This window comes from Podarcis muralis, chromosome 9 (assembly GCF_964188315.1).
Source record: "Podarcis muralis chromosome 9, rPodMur119.hap1.1, whole genome shotgun sequence".
NCBI lineage: Eukaryota > Metazoa > Chordata > Lepidosauria > Squamata > Lacertidae > Podarcis > Podarcis muralis.
The window spans coordinates 18,198,883-18,224,311 of NC_135663.1; the positions used below are offsets into that span (position 1 = coordinate 18,198,883).

Here is a 25,429-nt window from a genome sequence, read left to right on the forward strand (position 1 = left end):
GATATAGTCCCCAGTAACTGGAGTCATATGTTCCTCACCTTTGATCTGATTTATTTACAGAATTGGCCATGTCTTACATACTGTACTGCTTTATCTATTTCTCTGGTCTTCATCTTGCCTATCCTTAGCTCAGCCTAGGGAAATACACTCCAGTTTATTTACCATAGATTGAAAGACTCTTCATATATTTTAGGTAGCAATCCTGCAGACATTTATCTAGCTGTAAGTCTCACTGAACTCAGTGGGCTATACTTCTGAACATACACAGATAGGATTGCACTGTTAAGTCACTTCTGGATGGCTAACAGGATTTTTGAGAATGCTGAGGACAGATTCCCCACCTTGAGTATAAGCAGAAATTATTTAAATGGGTAAAACATAGTGTGTAATCTATGCTAATAACTGAGGAAATGTGATGGGGTTTGGGAGGTATTCCAGATTGTGAGTATGTGGTGAGGCTACTGATGGAGCATTGCTGAGACTGGGCCACAACTTGGTTGCAGAGCAGGTGCATTGATGCAAAAAGTTTCAGGTTCAATCTTTTATTTGCTTAGTGTGCAAAGTCAGGGTAGCAACCTGTTATATTTCTAGCTAGCACCAATTGCAACATCTGTGCTTGACAAATAATTAATAGCAACAGTTATTTGGCTCCTGGGAGTTTCTTGAAGTAGCTGGGCTCTTAATGGATCTTGCATTCTAGCACTCCCGCTGAATTACAAGACTATTCACACCCTTCTATCCTCTGCAGTTAATGTGCTTTCTCCCTGCCGTCTTTTTATCTTTACACAAAACTCTTTTAATGTGCAGTGTCTCCCTCTGTCCACGTACATTAGTTTAAAGGCAGTCTATGGATTTAGTGTTGCTTTATTGTTCCTTCTCTCCTTCTTTCCTCATGTACCATCGAAAAGGCAGGGATGACCTTTCCCACATCGTCTCTTTAGATGTTTATCTCTGAATAGTGCTGCCTGCTCAAAGAGAACTCTAAGGCAGATCTCCCCCGTGAGGGGCCTCTAAACAGCTGCCTGCTACACCCCCCCCAATCTTCTTTCCGGATTGTGTTTTGATAATACAGCTCCTTTCTCTTTCTGGCACATCTCTCCAGCACCTCTGCCTTAATGGGGTAGCACTAGAGACTACCTGTTGAAATATGGACAGGCAGGCTAGAGAATGCAACTGGTAAATTCTAGCAGGTGTGCTGCAGCTGAGTACCTGTGTAACATTTATTGCTAAGATATAAATTAGCAAATGCTTGGCTCCCTTTAAATCACATCTCACTAGTTTCTCTCAAATATTTATCATTTTAAAGTTATCATCTGTATTTCTGATATGGTGGGCTTTTCAATAAACGCAGATGAGAGTTGTGTAGCTAAAATGCATTTAATGGCTTGGTGTGTCATTAGGAATGGTTTGGCCTTTGGGAGGAAGAGATCAGTCTATTTCTAAGCCGCGTGTTCTGTGTATCTGTTCAGTCATAGGTGTGTCCCATCCCATGCTGAGTAATTCATTTCGTAAAGCACAAAATACATTTACACGATACACATTTCCTCCCTATTATGCACAGTTATGTATGCATTAGGGACTTTATGGCAGGTAAGAAATCAGTACCACCACCATTTTTATTATTAATGTTGACCAAAAAGTGTGCCACAAAATTACAAGGAGGACACAGCCTGAAAGATAATTGCACTTCAATCTATGTAATCATCTAGGAAGATGACATTCAGGTCACTTTAACATATGGACTAAACTAATGGCCCCGCAGCCATATTTGGCCTTATATAGCAAAGCTTCCTTTACTTCTCTGTCCTCCAGTTACACATGTTACTCATACAACTGATCCAACGAACAATGATTGTGCTCGTCTTCTAAATTGCTGTTGCAAACCTATAATGGCTTCCAATTCCAGTTTGGTGAGCCAGGCATATAAGGCAGCCAAGATGAGGCTGGTGACTGGGGTATAAGCTGCTGATGTGGAAAAATGTAGTCTCCCCACCCCCAAATCAAGGAAAGTTGGTTCTACTTGCCTTCATTGTTCTGAGATGAGATTTAGAGAAAGGAGAATTTGAAATGGCTCTCAGTAGGTGAACCATTGCACTTTCACCCAACACAGTCTATTTCTTTACCTCCCGCTCAACTTTAAGACAACATCTATACTGCCCATGTGTCTAAAAGAGGGGAAATGAGAAGGAAAGAATAACCCCAAAAAGTTTAATGCTACTATTGGGAATTATCATTTTTTATGTGTAGTGGTATTTGCCTTACAAAACACTGCTAGACCAGAAAGTAGCTAATCTGCTTCACATTTAGGCTTGCAAAGCCTCCCCCCGCCCACACCATTCACCAGAATGTAGGTACAGGCTGAGAAAACTTAAAATAACTGGCAAGGTATTGTTATATTGCTGTAAAATTTGAATATTGTTAAAGTCATTTTTAAACATTTTTATTCATCAGGTGAATACTTTTTCATAGTTTGGGATATCTGAGGTGACTTTCTTTCAAAACCATTGTGCATTTTGTCCATGAAAAGCCTAATGCAAAGTAAATTCCTTTCCCCTAAACACACATGAATTTGTCCAAGGCACAAATATAATCTACTTGGAAATTATGCATGGATTCAACAATGACCTTATCTGACAGAGCAAGGGGTGAAAGCAAAACCTCTCTCACAGCTTTATCTACATAAAGCCTTCTGAACACCCCAGAGCTGTAGCTAAGAGGATCAAGCATTCCTTGCATTTAAAAGGGGGGGGGGGAATGAATTCTGATCAGCCTTAAATTTCACTTCTAGAGCCTGCTCTAGAAGTGAAATTTAAGTCTGATTAGAATAGTGAACCTGTGGTTCTCCAGGTGTTCTTGGACTCCAACTCCCATGAGCCCCAGCCAGCATGGCCAATGGTTATTGAAAATGAGAGTTGGAGTCCATCTGGAGGGCCACAGGTTCACCATCTTAGAGGTAAACATGTTAGATGATCTCAGGCAGTAGGGCTAAAAAACGAAACCTTGTAATTCTGCTACCAGTTAAGACTTGGTAGAACTAGTCTAGATGAATAGGGCATTGGTGTAAGGCATTGCTATTGCTTCATATTCTTTCCTCCCACCTTTTGACAGTTTCATAGTAACTCAAACAATACCTTGCTGAGTGTGATGGCCTGGGATTCCGAGTCTGAGAGCGATCCGGAGGAATCCCAGCCGGCACAGGAGTCCCCGCCTCCAGGGCCGGCTGAACTGGGGCAAGGCCTAGATGCTGAGGAACCTCAAGAGCTGGCCCCAGAGGTGCTGGAAGACTCAGTGGCTACAGGTGAGCCTCCCCCGGGGCCCAGTAACCCTTCGGCCTCTCCTGATCTGCAGAGGCTTAGGGCAGAGAGGCGAAGGGAACTGGTGTCTCCCAGGAGGAGTGCTCGCCTTAAGGCCAAGAGAGGCGGGGCTTCTGGGGGCCGGGACCGCCCCCGGCCTTAGAAGAAGATAAAGGCCAGGCAGCCCGGTCCCAGGTTGCGGGAGCAACGTCGTTGTGGAGTACCTGCTTTACCCAGTCCTTGATCTGCACTACCAGTGTTCCTGTTCCTCGCCTGGACTCCTGCTTCTGCCCTACCAGTGTTCCTGTTCCTCGCCTGGCTTCCTGCTTCTGCCCTACCAGCGTTCCTGTTACCCCGCCCGGCTCCCTGTCTCGGACCTCGCGTCTCATCTAGTGATCGTCTACCCTGCTAGAGACTCTGGACTGATCTTGGGCTACGGTAATAGTACCTTATCCCCCCTGGGACCAGCACACTGAGGCAGACTACAATCCACAGCCCAATACACCCAGCAAAGTCATTCTATCATTTCCAGAATAAGGATATCATGGCCCAACTCACTACGCTGATGCAATGGGCAGACAACATTTATGGGGAGCACCATGAAGGAACCTGGCAAGAGGTGTCTGAATGCTGTTGTGAGATGGCTCTCCACAAGTTAGCACTGCTTTGTGGAGGATACATTTCTTATATGGGAAGCATACAGCTTTTGTGTGTGCACATTGTAATGTGAGAAGAATGTTCTGTGTTTGCTGCCATCTATGTCGATGGGTGGAAATAGATTGGCAGTGTGTTTAGGCTGCAAAATAGATGTTTGTTCCCATTACATGAGAGAGGGGAGTTTGTGGTGATAGCTGTATGTAAAGACCCTTGGTTGGGGGCATTTGAAAGTGAAAGCTAGGGATGTAGAAAGCAATTTTATCACATTTAGATGGGAGCAGATGGGGCGGGCAATTTTTTAAATATGGTATTGGAATATTATTTTATCAGCAATCTTGATCCCATTGTGTGTCAGATTGTGATAACAGTACGCCTCTTCCAAAATGAGACAAGATTCTAATATTCAAACGTCAGTTTTAAAGTTGATCAGGACCACTAGCCTAATTTTAATGTTACCAGACTTCACATAATGCTGACTTCTGCCATGTCACTCTAAATTTAACTAGCTGCATTTTGAAGTTTCCATTGTGTAAGTGCATCACCTTTTCTTAAATTATGCCTCATCAAGCAAAATTAATCTACTGTTATGCACCTGGTAAAAGGGCATTGCCTTTATGAATTTGGATGCAGATTCTTCCTGCTGAATGATGGCATCTAGCAGTGACTTTTAAAGGCCTGCCACTGGAGTCATGTTCTAAGCACAATGTGATTTAAATAACTTCAATCACTGTTCATTATATTGGTCTTACATAAACAACACAGGCACATTGTTTTTAAAACTAGCTGAATCCTAAGGGTTGTCAGTGTTGGGTGGAAAGTTGTAAGTTGGCAGGATTTCTAAAGTCACGAAACAAATTTTCAAGCTGCTTTCAGATCTTCAGATTCAAATCCCCCAAAGTAATGTGCACAGCTATATTGTTCACAAGAACCTTCCTTTTTTCTTAGCCAAAATATCCCAGGCAGCACTGATGAACATGATCAGCCACTTTTGAATTGTTACCTTTTCTCACTTCAAGCATCTCCTTCCCTTGTACTCAGTCACTTTTTGATTTCTTCTAGGGCCAACTGCACAGAGATGGCATAACCAATTTCCCACAAATACACCATGCTAAAAGCATGTCACAGCACTGAGGCCAGTTCAGGTGTAGGTGGGTGAGGATCAAAATAGATGTCACCACAGGTAGTCTGAAGTTCAAGCAATGAATCGGGGAAGTGCAGGTGAAGGGCCAGAGGCACTGAATGCACACTCAGAGCCAGGTAGAAGATGTAGCTTCAAGGCAGGAATAAAGACTCAAAGGTGAGGTCAAATGCCGTAACGGCTCATAATCTGAGGCTAAAGTCCAGAAACAGCTGCAGGCGAGTAGGCAGTGTCCTTAGACTGAAAACAAGTTGTTAGGACCCTGAATGCAAAATTTTTTATAGATCCTGGTTAGCTTGGAGAGTCAGCTGACAGTATTCAAACTGGATAGTCTCCTGATCTTTTTAAAGATGTAACTGCAGCCTAGAGATTGCTCTTTCCCTAGCTGCTTAGCCCTGGGGTAGCCAATGTGGTACCAGCCAGATATTGTAGACTGCTACTCCCATCAGGCCCAGCTAGCAAGGTCAATTGCCAGGAATGATGAAAGCTGTAGGCCAAGCATTCTGCAAGGCACAATGCTATCTATCCATGGTTTAGTTTGCCTGACCTCCAGAGAACCCACTGTGTTGGTGGTGCAGGAGGTAAGGTAATGAGAAAGGTAAATTACTTTACAGAAAAGCTTATAATTGCTTATTATAGAAACAGCTTCCCACTGATTACTCCAAGCTTGTTTTATGTTTGTGTTTGAGGGAACAGATGATTGCAATAGGGAAACAGAATGCTGACCAGTGTGTTCCCAAATGATGCTGTAAAGGTAAAGGTAAAGGGACCCCTGACCATTAGGTCCAGTCGCGAACAACTCTGGGGTTGCAACGCTCATCTCACTTTATTGGCCGAGGGAGCCGGCGTACAGCTTCCGGGTCATGTGGCCAGCATGACTAAGCCGCTTCTGGCAAACCAGAGCAGTGCACGGAAACGCTGTTTACCTTCTCGCTGGAGTGGTACCTATTTATCTACTTGCACTTTGAAGTGCTTTCGAACTGCTAGGTTGGCAGGAGCTGGGACCGAGCAATCGGAGCTCACCCCATCGCGGGGATTTGAATCGCCGACCTTCTGATCGGCAAGCCCAAGGCTCAGTGGCTTAGACCACAACGCCACCCTCTCCCTTTTGCCATACAGGTGCTATAAACTATCAGTGTGTTATGTTCATTGACCCCTGAACAGGCTACAGACCACCCCATCTTTTATACTCCCCATTGAATCACTTTACAAGTGATTCAATCATAGACTGAGCCAAAGAGTGAAAATGTCAAACAGGCCAATTCTCTTTGGGTTGGATCCAGACTTCAGTGTTTCCTTCCCACTGAAGTCAGTGAGGTTTACATCATAAGTTCAGATTGATATCAGTGGGACCCAACTGAGTCTGAATCCATCCTGTTTTCATGTTCCACAATTAGACCTCATCCATCTCTGAACTTCGAATGTGATTGGTTATCTAAGGTGTTATTGTTATTAATAATAATCTATGCTTCGCTCCCACCCATTTTCAATGCTAAATACCAGTTGTACAGAGTCATATGGGTATCAGCAAATATGGACTGTGCCAGGTAAGATGGTCTTGCTAATCCTGCAGTGTTCCATTGGACACAATGGTGCCCCGAACCAGTACGCTGGCATCCAAAAAATCTGTCTAGAAATGTTTTTCCCAAAAGCTCCAGAATGTACCTCTGTCTTTCACAATGCCAAAAAAAAAAAAAAAAAAGTGTATCCAAATAACATATAGAAATCTTGGACTGTTTTACATTTAGACGGATTTGTTTCTGGATAGAAAAGTAAAGTAAAAATGATCTGAGTTGTTTGATTCCCCCTTATCTTTTTCAGCCAGAGGTTATTAAAGACCATCATTAGTGTAACCTAATGTACCAAGGAATTTAGCATACATGTGCCTTGCTTCTTGGGAGCTCATAGCACTGAAGGATTTGTTTATGATGAGCATAAATTATTCTCCCTGTCCAGGATAAATAGGATTGATATAAGTGCACCTGAGACAATAATGTGACTACCAGTGTGCTTTCCTTCTGTTCATGAATAGATCAAGACAGAGGTGAAATAAATTCATGCAGAAGTTTAGCCAATGGCATGTGAAGTTACTAAAGGATGCTAGGCACCATTATTTAACTCTTGGCATATTCACACACACAAAAATGAGATGAACATGATATTTAGATAATACTAGCACCAATTATCATTTTAGAATTCATTTTTGCATATGCACCCTGCAAATTCATCTGCAGTGGTTTTTAGATAGTGTTTCAATAAACCATGGGGTTTCTCATAAGCCTATCAATACCACTACACATTAAAAATGATAGTAAGACTAACAATGGCTTATAAGAGAGCTTGTTGAGAGACTGCCTTTTGTAAAACAGGACATATGCTTACTCTAAAACAGTGTTTCCCAACCGGTGTTCCGCGGCACACTACTGTGCCGCGAGACGTTGCCTGGTGTGCCGTGGGAGGGAGGCGGGTGAGTCGCACGGCGTCTCGGCGTCGGGCGGCAGCGAGCCCAGGAAGCGGCCCAGCCGGCCGGGGTCGCCCGCCTGCAGCAGCGCCTCGCACCCGCACGAGACCTGCTCCGCCGAGAAGCGGGCGAGCGCGGAGGATCGGGCGCGGCGGAGGCCAGCCCCGCGCTTGGAGAGGACGCAGCAGCCGTCGCCAAACCCGATCCTCCTCCTCCTGCTCCGCCGCCATCCTCTGGCTCTCGGCCGGGAGGAGCCTGCGGCGACGGGGCGGGCGCCGAAGTGGGCGCCGAAGTTGGCAGAAGTTGGCGCGCCTCCTCGGCAGCGCCTTCGTCCTCCTCCTCCTGCCTCTGCTCTCCTCCGGCGGCGGGGGCGCGCCGCCCTCCCCGGCCGGGGGGCTCGGCGGGGCCCGCGGGGAAGGAGGCCATGTTCGCGGCGCGCGGGATCGCGGCCCCCCTCGCCCGCCTCCGGCCCGCTCCCCTCCCCCTGCGCGCTGCCCTAGCCGTGCGGGTCTCCTCCCCCTGCGCCGCCGTCCCCTTTCCACATCCTAGGAGCCGCGGTCCGCCTACCGCCCCCGGGCCGCGGCGCGGCTCCCAGCCCGGGCTGGCCTCCGCCTCCTGGGACGCGCGCCCACCCCCGCGGCCCCCCAAACTTCGGAGCAACTCTCCAGACGCTTCTCCCCCGCCTCGGTCTCCCTCCTTTCCACTTCTCTTCCCCCCTTCCTTCCCTCTTTCTTTCTCTTTCTCTCCCACCCGCCTTTCCTTCTATTAACTTTCCTTTCTCCTCCCTTCGTCCTTCCTACTTTTACTCCTGGGCTCCTCCCCCCTTTGCGCAGCCACAAATCAATCTCTCTCTCTTTTTTCCCCTCTCTCTCTTCTTTGCTCAGACGCAAAAAAGCGCCGCTTTTTGGAAATCCGGACTGCTGTCCCCGCTGAAACGATACTTTAAAAAAGGAAGAACCCACTGGCTCTTATTTCTGTTTAAAGCAGTAGATCCCGAACTCTTTTGGCCCACTGCCCCCTTGGTTCCACATCCCCCAGTGTCCCCTATGCTTACTCTATAGAAAGCATTACAGGGGTTAACGCGGCTCGCTAAGGAAGATATTAATAGAATTCTGCATTTGGGGGGAGACCCTAACAGTCATCTACCATTACCTTCTATGCTGTTACTATTTTTTTATTTTTTTTACATAAGTAAAAAGTGACCTTTCCCCATCTGGCATGGTGGTGTGCCTCGAGATTTTTTTCATGACACAAGTGTGCCTTTGCCCAAAAAAGGTTGGGAAACACTGCTCTAAAACAAATGTCAATTTACTCCAGCACCCTAGCAACCAAACATATGCCTAGAGAAGCCCACAAGTCCTCTTGTTGCTCCGCTGTAATTTCAACATGGGGTTTTGATATTGCCAACATAGCTTGTAGACATTAATAGATTTATCCACCATGATCTTGCATAATTCTCTTTTGAAAGTCAACTAAGCTAATTGTTATCATCTATTATTATTATTATTATTATTATTATTATTATTATTAAAATTCTATACCGCCCTTCATCTGAAGATCACAGGCCGGTTTTCATTATAAAAACCCAAAAATGTGAACCACAATAACAAACAGAAACAATCACACACACCAGTTTAAAAGGCCATAGATTGACTGATTAGCCAAAGGTCTGGGGGAAGAGGAATGTTTTTGCCTGGTGCCTAAATATATGTAACGAAGGCACCACACAAGTATCCCTGGGAAGAACTTTCCACAAGCAAAGAGTCACTGCAGAAAAGGCCCCTTGTTGTGTTGCCAGTCTTTGTATCTCTTGTGGAGGCACATGGACAAGCGTCTCAGATATGATCGCAGGTTCTGGGTTGGTTCATATGGGGAGAGGTATAACCTGTGGCAGCAAATGCCAAATATTAATTATGCACTGCATGAAAAAGCACTTCCTTTTGTTTGTCCTAAATCTCTTTCTTTCAGTTTCATTGGAAGTTCTTGGTAAAGAAAAACGCCTCTGTATCCACTTTCTCCACACTGTGCAAAATTCAAAAAATGTCTTAGTTGTAATTCTAAAAACCTCCAATATTGTATGTTTTCTTCATAGAGAAGATGCTGCAGTCCACAGATCATTTTGTTTGTCTCTAGACAGTTTCTTTTGCCTTTGGTGGCTTGTAGATCAGGCTCTTAAATTCACTGCCCATAAACTCTTCTCTGCAAATAGGACATTCAGGTTTCTTCTCGTAACCACAACTGCAGTAAAATTGCTTTCGAATGTATCATTTCATACAGCACCATTTCAAAATGAATTATTTTGTTTTGCTGATGTCAAACTAATGTGGGTTGATCATCTTGGCAGTGCATTCAATATAGACTTTGATGTGCAACTTTAAGGCAGGATACTTTAAATTTAGTTGTAAAGGGGGAAGATGGTTCTGAAGTCCAATTTTTTTGTTACTCAAATGACACAGTTCAAAGCCATATAGATGGCTATCTTAAATGGGAGCAGATGGAGGGAAATCAAGGTAATTGGCACTGATTTCTTTTTTTGAATGGCTAGAATAGGAATTTAGTTCAGACTGGCTTGAAAATGAATTATAAATGTCCTGGTGGATGTTCATGCAAAATTCTCATCTGCTGATGCTGTGAATATATAAGTTGTGTTCACTGCCTTTTTATTTTATTTTAATTTTTTAGGTGGTTTTGAGAAAACTGATTGATGGAGTGTGGTTGGATGCAAACCTATCAAAGACCGTCATGTTAGAATCATAGTTATTTTGGGGGGAGTTGGAAGAAACCACAAGAGTCATCTGGCCCAACCCTCTGCAATGCAGGAATCTTTGCCCAACATGGAACATAATATGGCAGTTGTTTTGTATGCCTCAATGATAAGGCTGCAATCCTGTACACACTTACCTAGAAGTACGTCCCATTAAATACAGGAGTCCTGTTAAATACAGTGGTGCCTTGGGTTAAGGACTTAATTCGTTCCGGAGGTCTGTTCTTAACCTGAAACTGTTCTTAACCTGAGACATCACTTTAGCTAATGGAGCCTCCTGCTGCCGCCGCGCCACCGGAGCACGATTTCTGTTCTCATCCTGAAGCAAAGTTCTTAACCTGAGGTACTATTTCTGGGGTAGCGGAGTCTGTAACCTGAAGCATATGTAAGCCCGAGGTATCACTGTACAGATATGAGACTTACTTCCCTAGCTGACTCATATACAGTACCTGAAAAACCACCTGCTCTATTCACCTGATTGGACAGGCATAATAGATGCCCTTTTCAGAGTGCCACAGTTCTCCATGATGTGGTGATTTGTGAGAGGACCTTCTCAGTATTGGCACCCCACCTCTAAGTTGTGAGAAATGCCAATATTGTTGCAGTTTTGATGCTAGCTAAAAACATGTCTATTCTGCCAAGCATTTGGCTAAACTGATGCACCTTGTTTGTCTGAGGCAGTTATGTTAGTATATTGCCTGGTTGTTGCTTTTTTTGCATTGAATTGCATTTAAATGAAATATTATGTCATTGTATTTTAATGTTGTTTCTTTTGCTGGGGTTATGTGAACAAAGCAGCGTGGGTTGTAAATAATTTAAATAAAAAACAAAAACAAAATATATAATAAAGAGACCACAAGGTTAGGTTATAAAGCAGATAGTCTTATTATATTAAAATAAACACCCAAACCAGGGCTTTATAATATCAAATACTCAGTCTCCTCTGATCTATTTCTAGAACCAGTGTGTGTGTGTGTGTGTGTGTGTGTGTGTGTGTGTGTGTGTAAAATATGGGATATGGCTGTTCCCAGATGGATTGGCAACCTAGATAATGCAAGATTCTCCCCATGAGAATGAGATGGAGGGGATAAATATAAAGAGACTAAAAAGTATAGCCTGCTTCATCTTTTTTGTTTTGTTTTCATTGTCGCGAAGAAGAAATGTAGCCTAGATGTTGAATAATTAACAAGAGCAAGTTAGTGTTAATCAGTTGCTGTAATAAAAATGCAAAATGTAAGAGGGAAGAAAATGAGACACTGTGGTAAATGCCCTGTTCTGGCTTATTTGGGAAAGTGCAATGTTTAGAGTTTGGTGCAATGCCTGTGAATGTGTGCACATGCAGTTATGTGTATATTATTAGAAGTGAAGATGACACTCTTCCCCACCACCACACACAGACCAACAAAGATTGTAGCAAACTGATACCAAAGCAAAACACGGAGTGTTAGGCAAGTTTTTCTGAATAGGAAGATTTTGGCATTCAAGGAAATTGTTACATACATAGTTTCAATGCTGTATTGCTTTCCATACTTGGTTTCAATCAGACTCCATGATTTCATATAAGGCCTTGTCCCTATCTGCTAAGATCTCCTGTGCATGTAGTTTGAGTTCCTTGAGCCACCCAACCAATTTATGGGTCATTAGCACAGAGATAGCCAACATGGTGCCCTCCCACTGTTGTTCAACTCTGACTCCAATCAGCCTCAGCCAGCATGGTTAATGCTGGGAGGGATGATGGAAGTTGTAGTCTAACATCAAATGGAGGGTTTCACTTTGGCTACACTCACACTGGGAGAAATAACAGGGATATTTTGAGTGGTGTTCAGCTGCATTTTACTCACAGTAGACCCAGATATATTAAAAGCCCTAACTAGTTATGTTCACTAAGTTTTAAAATGTCTATTATATTGTGCTTGTAGAAGCCAGTGTAAAGACATTGAGGCATTTCCCCCTGTCCTCCCCCCAGCACACATCCCACACCTGCCACAAATCCAGCCCATATGTTGAGCCCACATGTTGTCATAACAGAGACAGAACTCAACTAAATGGACCAATGATTTGACAAACTATAAGAAAGCATCATTTGTTCAGATATATTTACCCATGGTGAACAAACAGCCTATACTCCCAGACAGGCATAGGCAAATTCGGCCTTCCATATTTTTGGGATTACAGCTCCCATCATCCCTAACTAACAGGACCAGTGGTCAGGGATGATGGGAGTTGTAGTCCCTAAACATCTGGAGGGCCAAGTTTGCCTATGCCTGCTCCAGGACATTCCATTTTTAATGCACCTAATGTGCTAGGACTCATTGAACCCCTGGCATAGAAAACTAGTTGCAGGCTTACGCTCCACCTCAGAACAAGTCCTTCCAGGTACAGTATTTGCATACCAACAGCGCCTGCTAAAGTTTCCCAAAAATGAGTAATGACATCAAAATATATGCTTGGCCAAAGCAGATATATACATGAAAGCAACAGCTTAAAGTGGCAGTTCATTAGATGTTTAGTTGGCCATACTGAATCTTGAAGAATAGGTCAGCTGCCCATGTTGATGGCCAAGCATAAATTGGGCATGGAAAACCTTGGCTACTGTGTAATTACTTTGAGAAAGTTGCAGTGCTTCCTCACTCGGACTTCTGACTCCATTAGAAAGCCAACATAAACACTTCACCCTCTGCTTATTTCTCACAGGGGTAATGCATCAAAATTATGGGCTTAATCATTATTAATTCCTTTGATATTTATCAATTGCACTAGCATTAATCATGATAAACACCTCTGGTATTAATGTGGATGTCATTAGTATAGCACTTCAAGTTTTTCTACTGCTGCTCAGCCTTCATTAACTGGACCATTAGTTACAAGGTGTTACCTTTTGCGTAAACAACTCCATGTTTCCTGTGGTGTGTGTGCTCGTGCATGTGTGTGTGTGTGTGTGTGTGTGTGTGTATTTTAAGCCTTGCAGTTTTTCATGACCTTTATATGATGCAGTAGGGTGGATTGAATATATCACACATATACTGTGAGTTCTCATGGTATCCACGTGAGAGCAATGAGTGAAATTCCTATGCTGAATCTGGAGCAGCTTCTCATGTCAATCCACCACCTGATCGCCATTTTAATATGTTTGCCATGTGGTTAGTGAAAATATATAGCACCAAATCAATCTCAGAGTGGCCTCAGGGAGAGAGATTACAAGACTCATTCCAGCCACATGGAAATGTTCTTAGTGGAACATTAAAGAGGCAATGAAGGCTTAAGCTGGTGATTTGTTTGGAATGATAAAGGAGTGGTATGAAGAATCATACTACTCCTTTAACATTGCTGAAGTTGTTTTATAGTGAGTGTGGCCATTGGTCCATGGAATATACTGTTCATTTGCCTGCTTTGAATGGCAGCGACTCTCTAGACTCTCAAGCAGAGCTTAACTGGAAATGCCCACAACTGAACCTGGAGCTGTCACTGAACTGTGTAACACATGAATTCTCATCCATGCAGGTGGAATACATTGTCATACATAAAGCAGAATATTGCGACCTCTTGGGATAAGAGGTTTACTTTGATTTTTTCCCCCCATGAGACTAGTGTCCAGTTAATTAGATCAGTGTTGTATTTTCCTTGATTGAAGCATAAGCATATGAGGGGGCGTGTGATAATGGAGTGGCCAAAACTCCACAAAATGCAAAAAGTATTGTCTGTGGCATTTCCATATACAACTCAAATGTATGCAAGACCATTCACAACAGCAATGGCAGTAGTGGAAGAGGAAACTCTGGTCCTGATTGAGGCTGAACCTAATGGAATGGTACCCTTCAAATCAACATGAAAATGTCATAGGAGATTGAACTGTTCTCCTTCTTCTTTATGTATCTGATAAAGTGGCTATAGTATCCAAAGGCTTTTACCTCAGTAAATTGGTTAGGCTTTAGGGCAAGGATGGGAAACCTCCTCCAGTTTGAAGGCCACATTTCCTCATGGGTCACTTCCTGGCAGCCCCCTGTCAATGGAATGCAGGACCAGAGCCAAAAGTGGGCAGAAGAACAGATAGGACAGCAGCCAGGCAAAAGCATCTGAGAGAGCAAAGTTGGACTGGGAAGGGTTGCAGCTTAGTAATTAGACATGGCTTGGGTACAGTCTTGAGGGCCCTGTAGAGAGGCTTGGAGTGCTGCATTTTGCTCCCAAATCCTGACATTCACCACCCATGCCTTAAGGCAGGCATGGCCAAACTTGGCCCTCCAGATGTTTTGGGACTACAACTCCCACCATGCCTAGCTAACAGGACCAATGGCCAGGGATGATGGGAATTGTAGTCCCAAAACATCTGGAGGGCCAAGTTTGGCCATGCCTGCCTTAAGGTGTCACAAGACTGTCTCCCCCCCCCCCCCAATTTCCTGTAATGGCAACACTGAATTGTATAATACAGTCTTCCACCTTTACCGTAATACTACCTCTGCAATTCTCAGGATGTCTGAATTATAGAGCAATTTAACTGGCTACTTCATGGCGTCCCACTTAAAGGTAAAGGTACCCCTGCCCGTACGGGCCAGTCTTGCCAGACTCTAGGGTTGTGCGCTCATCTCACTCTAGAGGCCAGGAGCCAGCACTGTCCGCAGACACTTCCGGGTCACGTGGCCAGCGTGACAAGCTGCATCTGGCGAGCCAGCGCAGCACATGGAACGCCGTTTACCTTCCCGCTGGTAAGCGGTCCCTATTTATCTACTTGCACCCGAAGGTGCTTTCGAACTGCTAGGTTGGCAGGCGCTGGGACCGAACGACGGGAGCGCACCCCGCCGTGGGGATTCGAACCGTCGACCTTTCGATCGGCAAGTCCTAGGCGCTGAGGCTTTAACCCACAGCGCCACCCGCGTCCCTGGCGTCCCACTTAAATGGGCTTATATACCTCTGGCCTGTGAACTGCCCTCTACAGAAGATGAAGGTCTAGATCAAGCGCCCTGTCTCTCATTTCCTTTACTGCACCAAAGGAATTCAGCGTTTGGCTTTTTCTGGACAAATATGCATACATAATCTTCCTTTGAAAGCTGACAGCTACTCTGAGCCATTATGCCTTCAAAATCTCTCTGCATGTAATGCAGATATCCTACTCCCAGAGCTTGCATGTTGGACTTTGAGAGGTATTTATCTCCCCAGGAACTCTGTTTAATTTAATATTGGATTCTGTTGCTAATGTCTGTAAGAGTCCTCAGAAGGCTATATTTATAGATGTAGCTCCTTCACTGGCTGTGTCCTGCTTCCAGGCCGTGAGGGATGGGCAGTCATATAGCTCTCATTAACAGTAATATGTTTGGCAGTTTGGAATGAATGGACAAGGCTCATGGCTTTTATGGCACCATGCAGACTCTTGGAATGGGCTGTTTTTAGAGGAGACAAGATTATTGAATTTATGGCAACTCTCTAGCCTCTTCTCACTTGACTGAAGATGTTGCGCGAAGGCCTTTCTTATATATATTTTCAGCAGGATAATTTTTTTTTTAAAAAAATTGTTTTCTCTGCGTGTACTGGAGCTCTCCTTCTCAACTTGAATATCATTGTTCTTTCTTGCAGGCTGTGACCTCATGAACCATGGCATCTTGGCTCTTGTCAGCTCCATTGGCTGTACGTCAGCAGGATCCCTCCAGTCCTTGGCAGATGCTATGCACATCCCTCACCTCTTCATACAGCGGTCAACAGCCGGGACTCCAAGGAGTGGATGTGGGACCACCAGGAGCAACAGGAATGATGACTACACACTCTTTGTACGCCCACCTGTCTACATCAATGATGTTATCTTGAGGGTGGTCACAGAATATGCCTGGCAGAAGTTCATCATTTTCTATGATAGCGAGTACGGTAAGTGTTTACTCTGTGTCTCTCTTTGTGTATGTAAGGGGTAATTGTTATCATCAAATCTGTGTAATACTATTAAACGCAATTGCATTAAGATCCTTAAAATCTTCCACTAGATTACATCCCTCTCTAAGCATTTTATGACAGCATTAGCATTTCACATAATCCTTAGAATTAAAAACGTAAAAAAACAAAAACCCACAGCCCTTTGCGATTTCTGAAAGCCATCAACTTTTATGGCTTTCCTTGATAATTCCTTTGATAAGTGCCAAATGGAGTAGCTAAGGGTATTTTTTTTTCCCCATATGTGATGCTAAGAAAGCATTTTGGGTGCCTTTTATTTGATTTTCTAAGTTAGAAAAATAGCCATCCTGTGTGAATGATTCTGCCTTTGTTTTGGAATATCTACATATTATGCCCATATGGGTTTATTGTACTCCATCTTCACTGTCTCCACAGCTCACACTATGTTTTGTCTCGAGGTAAGCTTGCAACCAGCTGAAACAGAGATAAATATTCACTTTTTTAGTTTTAACACCTGTATTTCAAAATATAATAATTACATTGAAAAAAAAATAAGAAGAGCATTTCCCCACTCTTATATCATGTCACGTATGAATGTTGTTCAGACAGGAACATGTCTGCAAGAAAAAATGAATCAACATCCCAGCCAAACCAGGTTATTTTTTAACTTTCCTCTTTAGAGCCAATTTAAAATAAAGTCAACAAAAGTACAAAATTACCCAACTTTCATCTAGCAGTATTTATGAAGTGTCTTTGTGTCAGTATGAGGAAATTGACTTTAAAATGTCAACTTAGATGGCAGTATATATGATGTAGTCAGAGATGGGGACCTGTGGCCTTCCAGATGTTATTGGACTACAACACTCATCATCCCCAGCCAGGCTGGCAAATGGTCATAGATGATGGGAGTTGTAGATGAGCAACATCTGGAGAGCAGCAGGTTTGCTGTAGCTGGTTATCTTCAGACTTTGCATTGCATGAAGCTGGGCAGCAAATCTGCTTCTTACCCTAGGCATTGTTATCAATTTGGTGGCTCTTCTAGCATTATCTGATTCCATTAAAAAGATGGAAGAAGAAGATAAAATATAGAAAGGAGCAGGATCTTGCTGCTTTGCTACTTTGTATTGTAACTTTAAGCTGGTATAAATTTTGAGAACCATTAAAATTCCTGGTCATGATATTATGTCAGGATACATCAGTCAAGCATGCTGTTCTGTCCTGGCTGCAATTGGTTTTTTATTTTGTTTTTATAATTGTAACTATTTCATCTGTTTTTTATATTTGGACAGTGTGGTGTAGTGGTTAAGAGCGGTAGTCTCCTAATCTGGGGAACCGGGTTCGTGTCTCCGCTCCTCCACTTGCAGCTGCTGGGTGACCTTGGGCCAGTCACACTTCTCTGAAGTCTCTCAGCCCCACTCACCTCACAGAGTGTTTGTTGTGGGGGAGGAAGGGAAAGGAGAATGTTAGCCGCTTTGAGACTCCTTAAAGGGAGTGAAAGGCGGGATATCAAATCCAAACTCTTCTTCTTCTTCTATTGTTCTAACCTGACCTGGGTCCTTATGGTGAAGGGTGGTTAAGAAATCTTTTTAATAAAATTAATAGGGAGTTAGGAACTGCACGTGTGGTTCACTGATTACTTCATACTTAAATTAATGGATGTAGGATGTCAGTTTAGATAAGCAAATCATTGGTGTCACATAGCTAAGCAACAGAGCTCACATATTTTCATCACAAGAATCCAATATTGCTCAACCAATCTACATCGACTCTGTCATTTGAAAGGCCTGAGTGGTAGGAAACAAGACTTACATACCAAGATGGAGTGATGGTAACATTCGAAAGAAATACCTAAAGTAGAAAAAAACACATTATTGTTCAACTTCTGACATAAGATAAAATAGTCATGTGGAGTCCCCATGCCAGCTATACAACCCGTCAATGTCATTCCAGCCAAGCCTGGCTGGATACTGGTCTCCCAGGAGCCTGTCAGTGCCTCTACTCAGATTGCTAGGAAGAGAGCCACAGTGAATTCACTGTGAAATGCTTCCCTTCTGAAGATTAAAGCTTGTGGTATTGAAGATCATTCAGATAATGGAAATAACGATAACAAGTATTATTGAGAATGGACCCTGAGTGTTTTACTGAATAAGGCACAACTCATCAAATGCATAGCTACAATACAGTGGTACCTCAGGTTACGTACGCTTCAGGTTACGTACGCTTCAGGTTAAAGACTCCACTAACCCAGAAATAGTGCTTCAGGTTAAGAAATTTGCTTCAGGATGAGAACAGAAATCACGCTCCGGCGGCGCGGCAGCAGCAGGAGGCCCCATTAGCTAAAGTGGTGCTTCAGGTTAAGAACAGTTTCAGGTTAAGTACAGACCTCCGGAACGAATTAAGTACTTAACCCGAGGTACCACTGTATGTGCACATTGACCCCTGTTGATCTCACTGACCCTCAATTCCAGGTTAAAATAACATTAGGAAGGGACTGTTTGCACAGATTTTATCGTAATGGGACTTATTTTTATTTTATTTATATCCCACCTTTCCTCCCAGAAGCCCAAGGTGGCATACTTGGTTCTCCTGTCCAGTTTCCCCCCTCAAAACAACCTTGTAAGATAGGTTAGACTGAAATACAGCGACTGGCCCAAAATCACCCAGTGTGCTTCATGCCTGAGTGGTGAGTTGAACCCCACACTTCCAGAGACATCATTGGGAAAAGAAAAGGCCAAGGAGTAAAGCCTACTCAAATCTGGAGTGGAGTCCCCAAAATGGTTGGATGGCGTCTTGTACGCCTCCTTCCGGCAACTCCTGCAGCCAAGCTGGTGCCAAATGAATTACTCTGCTTTCCTTTTAGACCACGTCAGCGACGCCAATAGGGGGGTCTTGTCATCTGGGCAGTGCAGGGCCTTCATACACACTGCCCAGGCTTGCACCTTGGAGAGATCACTGTGGTGCTACTAATACAGCAAAAACAATGCTGGAGGCAGCCGTTATGAGCTACCAGTCTCTGCAGCAACAGCAGGAACTGTGATTCTCTGGAGGTTTGACTTCAACCCCAGTGGTGCACACCATTGTTTTTTGAGGCAGGTGGTTGCCCACAACAATTTATTAGTTGAGAGCCAGTGTGGTGTAGTGGTTAAGAGCTGTAGACTTGTAATCTGGGGAACCGGGTTCGCGTCTCCGCTCCTCCACACGCAGCTGCTGAGTGACCTTGGGCTAGTCACACTTCTCTGAAGTCTCTCAGCCTCACTCACCTCACAGAGTGTTTGTTGTGGGGAAGGAAGGGAAAGGAGAATGTGATAAAGCGGGATATCAAATCCAAACTCTTCTTCTTCTAATACAGGGCAGTTTCTATGTGTCTTACAATCATGTTTACAAACACACACTACTCTTTTTTTAAAAAATACGCACACCAATGGCTATCAAAATTTAACAACAAATCGATACCTAAAACAACAGCAGCTGTAACAGAAAGCAAGCAAACAAAAAACTTATCAGCAGCCCACAGAGACACTGCTATAAAGCCTTAACACAGCTGGATCATATTCCATCAAACGCTTGGGGAAGGAAATTCTTTTCCTGGCACCAAAAAGATGGCACTGTTTTGTTTTTAAAGTGAACATTGTTAGACTGAATTACATATTGGTAATAAGAAGACTTGTGTTTACATTTCCTTTATTAGAAATAATGCACCTTCTTTGCTCACTTTATTTAATTTCTCAGTTTTAAAGAAAATACTTAGCTGGCATTACTGAAATTATTCCCAGCAATATTCTTGCTGCATGAGGAAAATAAGCTTTTTGGTGTTTACAGTGAATCTCACTACAATAAAACTGGGCTTGCATCCAGAATAAATATTATGCTCGTCCAAATACCTCACATTATACAAAGGTACTGCATTCATTTGCATATCCATTTATCAATGTCATAGGTTTTAAGTTCAATACACTGGAATTGCATTTGACTTTTATCTTGTCTATCAGTGATTGCCTTTCATTAGAGAAGTGATGGGGCCTAATTTATATTTGGAATTATGTATTTCTGCAGTGCAAAGTGTTATTTGCATTCTGTTCTGCTTTGTAAAATAGCAAAAAGTCTGTCTGAATGCAACTGGACCTATTCATTTGATTTATTAAGGGGGCAAAAGAGAACAGTTCTTATTATTTCTGGTTGATAGAAGACTCCAGTCTACTTAAAATTATCTTGCCAGCAAAGAAAATAGAAGCCTTCGAAAGATGTTATTATTTCCATATAAGTCCTAATTAGCTGGCTGAAAGGGAAATGATTCTGAAAGCTCACTTCAGATCCACATATAAGCAATACCGTCCATTGACAGTGCATTTCAAATGAAACGTTAAATTGTGATGAGTATGGGAAACAAATAAAAACATTTGCCTAATAAAAATTGGAGAATCCATTCTAAATAAGTTAGCATAATAGGATAGTGGTCATCATCATATTGGTGGGAAATGTTTAACGCACCTAACTTTTCAACAAATGTTTCCAATATAGTCAGTTTCTGTGTCACACATTAGAACAACCTCCCCCCCCCCCAGATAGTGATGGACTCCAACTCCCATCAGTCCCAGTCAGCATGACCAATGGTAAAGGATGATGGGAGTTGTAGCCCAACAACTTCTGGAGGGCACCGGTTTGAGAATGGATGCGCTAGCAGGGAACATCACATTAAAATATAAGGCTTTGCGGACAGAAGCTAGCTCTGTTCTCAGCGCGTCTCGTTTGTGATATGATTCAGATGGGTCAAAACCTTCCCTTAACTCCAGACACCAATTGATTGGTTCATTTGGTTTATTTGTATGCCACCGTTCCACAGAGAGCTGTGCTCAAAGTGGCTTACAACAAACATCGACTTATCAAAATACAAAGCACTGTGATGGGGGCGTGAGAAGTTAAATAGGGTGAAAGAAATTCAAATAGGGCATGTAGGGCTGGGAAGGTTCACTTTCTAAAACCCTGGAGAACCACTGCCAGTTAGTGCATGCAGTTCTGAGCTAGATAGACCAATGATCTGTCACAGCACAAGGCAACCTCCTAAATAAAAGAAAATCCCTTTCTATTTCTTCAGAATCATTCTTTTTCTGGAGTGTTTACTTTTAAGCCTGCAAAGCCCTCGGCTGAATTGCCATTCAGCCTCTGAAGCTAACTTTTTTTTTTAATGAAGATTATCCACAAATATGATTTTGATGAGTGCACACGCATGCATACACACACTTACACATTTCCATTAGTTTCTGAGTCGAATGGCAGTTTGGTAATTCAGCAACCTCCAAATTTTATTACTAGGATTTCACTTCTAACAGTTTGATAATAGTGTCAAAAAAAAATGCTTTCACCCATATAAAGACATGTTCTTTAACATACCCTTAAGGGCTCGTTTTAAATGCAGCAGCTACTCTAAACAATCTGAGATCCTTTAAAACTGCAATTACTTTCCACACACACAGGGGAGTATAAAGAATGTTAATTATTTTAACTAATCCTTAAAAGAATGATTATAGCACAGCAACCCAGGAAACAACAATATTTTCTGTGACCAATGATTAAAAAATAAAATGATAGAAAAATATTGGTGGTGTGCATATGCAAGCATCAAGATATGCAAAAAGGGGTTTTTAAAAATTCTCTAAAATAGGGCCTTGCAGATGTTGTTGAATAACCAACACTGCCTGCCAGTATGTCCAATAATCAGAGTTGCAATCCAGCAATATCTGGAATGCCACAGGTTCTCCATTTATGCATCACATAATCTCAGCTCAGTTCCCTGAATGATGAGAAGTTCCAGGGATGCAGTGTGTACCCAAGTTTGGTTTTCCCTGCCATAAAATGTTTGGTTTAAACCTTGAAATCAAGACCAGTTGATTCCCACCCACCCAGCCCCTTCTCCATGCAGCACATACACACAGAGCCCTAAATTCAGAGATTTCAAACTCTCCAACAAAATACTTCAGACATCTGCCAATATTTAAATCTCTTACAAAACATATAAGAACAATTGTAAAATGTATCTAAAATAATGTAAGATCTGGAAATGCAGCTCTCTTTAGAATCCATGGCAGCAAAGATGTATTAATACACTTCAATCAACACAAAGCAAATCCATTGGGGCGAGGGAATAATTTACTACTTGGTAATCTGTCTTGGGCCACAGTGAGTAGAATCCATCTTATTCCTGTGCTGCAGATTTTTTCCTGAACACATTTTTTTAAGGAAGACTGACTTTTTGGTATTTTTCTCTAACAGACTGCTTGCTTTCTGATTATGCTTGGCAAGAACACGGTTGAATTTGTGCCCTTTGCCAGGGGAGTGAATTCATCATGAAGAAACCAATCAATCATATAAAAAAAGCCTTAATTGTGGGGTTTGTGCCATTTTACTGTCTATGCATTCTACAGGCCTCAGATTCAAAGACAGCCATTATCACGGTTTGAAAACATTTATTTTTAATGTTTTATTGGTGCTAAGACAGGCAAAAGTGATCCATGCATTTGTCAAAAGGTAAAAGGGATAAAATATTTCCCAACACAACCTATTTTGTCTCATTTCTCATTTTCTGTTACGTCGGCTATGTATTATTTTAAATTCTCCTGCCATTTTCCATGCAACATCTCCTGCCATTTTCCATGCAACATCTCCTGCCATTTTCCATGCAACATCAAGGGTTCGTCTGCAGTTTTGCTCCTTTATCCTCTTGCCTTCTCTCTTTGCTTCCGGCTTTGCATTCATAAGGTCCCATGTTTTATCTCTGGCTTGGAAAGGCCACTATCAGTCAGTGTAGACAATACTGAGCTACAGTAGATGGACCAGCTGCATCCTTTGTTCCTCTCTGAATGCCTGCATTTGGAGACCAGCAATAACTGCTGAATTTCCTTGTTTAGGAGTCTAATTTTCAGGGTAAAAGTTCAGGAAGATTCCCCCTACTAATAAAAGCACCTTGTTGCTTGATGCTTCTGCAGCCTTCCCCAGCCTGATGGCCTCCAAATGTCAATTTGTAACACTTGTACAGCTTCTAAACAGCTGTCCAAAAATCACTGGCTGCATGGTTTATCATTATAGAAATGAAACTAGGTGAGCCGCAAGCTCATGTGCTCTATTCTCCCCTAGCATGGGATCAGAAGTGTCGAATTCCATTTTTGACTAACCACAGTTTGTCTGAACCTGGACAAACTGTGGTTAGCTTTTACTTGATTGAAGCAAGCCAACTTCAAACAATGGTGAACATAACATATGAAGAGCCCTGTTGGTTAGGATATGAAGATCCATCCAAACCAGGGTTCCCCACAATGGCGAGTAGGAAGCCCAAAAGCAGGATGTAGTGACCAGAGAGAAGAGACGGTGGAAGAAGATTGGAAGAAGTTTAAAGAATATTTGAAAAAATATATGTTAATATTTAATTCTTAGAATAGCTTTGGAAGTTGATATAGGCTGTAGGGTTAGAAGTAAAAAATAGTGTATTTTAAAATAGTGTTATTTGTAAATGATAAAATGTGAAGATTTTTATGGTAAAAGTAAGTGTGATAAAAAATGGTTAAAAATTATGATATATGAAACTGCTAAAGATGAGGTAAAAAGAAAATCAGATACGGAGGACTTGGGGAAGCTCACCTAACAATGTTTAGAAAAAATAAGAATAAGACAAGAATTTGTTTGTATTTCTGTTTGTATTGTTTATTTGTGTTATAAAATGAATTAAAAAAAATTGGGGGAAAAAGCAAGATGTAGATCAGGCATACCCAAACTCGGCCCTCCAGCTGTTTTGGGACTACAATTCCCATCATCCCTGACCACTGGTCCTGTTAGCTAGGGGATGATGGGAGTTGTAGTCCCAAAACATCTGGAGGGCCGAGTTTGGGGATGTCCGATGTAGATGCAAGAAGCCTTCCCTGTTGATGTGCCATACCAACTGGGAGTCAAAGGCATACTGCCTCTATACCTGGAAGTTCATATAGCCATCATATTTCAGATGGCATGTCACAATCATGTTTTTTAATGGATTCTGCTGTTGTATGTCAAAGGCTCTCTGTTATTCTCTATGTAACTTATTCTCCACCTGCAAGCTTGCCCTCCGGGTGATCCAAGTTAAAACAATATAAAACAAATAAACAAGATAATAATAATAATAATAATAATAATAATAATAATAATAATAATATAATTTATTTATACCCCGCCCTCCCCAGCCAAGGCCACGCTCAGAGCGGCTTACAAGCAATAATAAAAACAAGATGAATGATTACAACTTAAAAACAAAAATAAAATACAACATTAAAATAATGGAACATTAAAATATTAAAATGTAGCCTCATCGCAGGAGGAGAAGGAAAAGAAAAAAGAAAGAGAGGGAGGGAGGGAATCAAATTGGCTCCAAGCCAAAGGCCAGGCGGAACAACTCTGTCTTACAGGCCCTGCGGAAAGAAATCAGATCCTGCAGGGCCCTGGTCTCATGAGACAGAGCGTTCCACCAGGCCGGAGCCAGAGTTGAAAAGGCCCTGGCTCTGGTTGAAGCCAATCTAACTTCCTTAGGGCGTGGGACCACTAGGGTGTTGTTATTTATGGACCTTGAGGCTCTCCGTGGGGCATACCAGGAGAGGCGGTCCCGTAGGTACGAGGGTCCTAGGCCGTGAAGGGCTTTAAAGGTCAAAAGCAGCACCTTAAATCTGACCCTGTACTCCACCGGGAGCCAGTGCAGCTTGAAAAGCACTGGGTGAATATGCTCCCATGGCAGAGACCCCGTGAGGAGCCTCGCTGCAGCATTCTGTACCTGCTGGAGTTTCTGGGACAGCTTCAAGGGCAGCCCCGCGTAGAGCGAATTACAGTAGTCAAGCCTGGAGTTGACCGTCGCATGGATCACTGTGGCCAGGTCAGGGCGGGAAAGGTAAGGGACCAACTGCTTGATGCGGCGAAGGTGGAAAAATGTCGCCTTGGCTGTTGCTGTAACTTGCGCCTCCATGGAAAGGGAGGAGTCAAGGATTACACCCAAACTCTTAACGGAAGGCAATGGCACTAATTGGGCCCCCGCAAAAGAAGGGAGTTGGTCCCTCATCCCCATGCCATCCCGACCTAGCCATAGGACCTCTGTCTTCGAAGGATTTAGTTTCAATCGGCTCCCACGAAACCATCCAGCCACAGCTTCCAAGCATCTGGTGAGTGTGTAAGGGGCTGAGTCGGTGTGGCCATCCATCAGCAGATAGAGCTGAGTGTCATCAGCATATTGGTAACAG

The 25,429-nt window shown here is 42.9% G+C and overlaps 1 protein-coding gene across 5 annotated transcripts in view; it reads left to right on the forward strand.

Annotated features, from left to right (window-relative positions):
- GRID2 (glutamate ionotropic receptor delta type subunit 2) overlaps window positions 1-25,429 on the forward strand; it is a 798,573-nt gene that overhangs the window by 417,768 nt on the left and 355,376 nt on the right. For all 5 annotated transcript variants that reach the window (XR_013394137.1, XM_028743834.2, XM_028743835.2 and 2 more), the window contains exon 3: window positions 15,879-16,163. Coding sequence is in view for 4 of the 5 variants with exons in the window: in XM_028743834.2 (XP_028599667.1) it covers window positions 15,879-16,163 (285 nt within the window). In the remaining variant the exon portion in view is untranslated. The remainder of the gene's footprint in view (window positions 1-15,878; window positions 16,164-25,429) is intronic.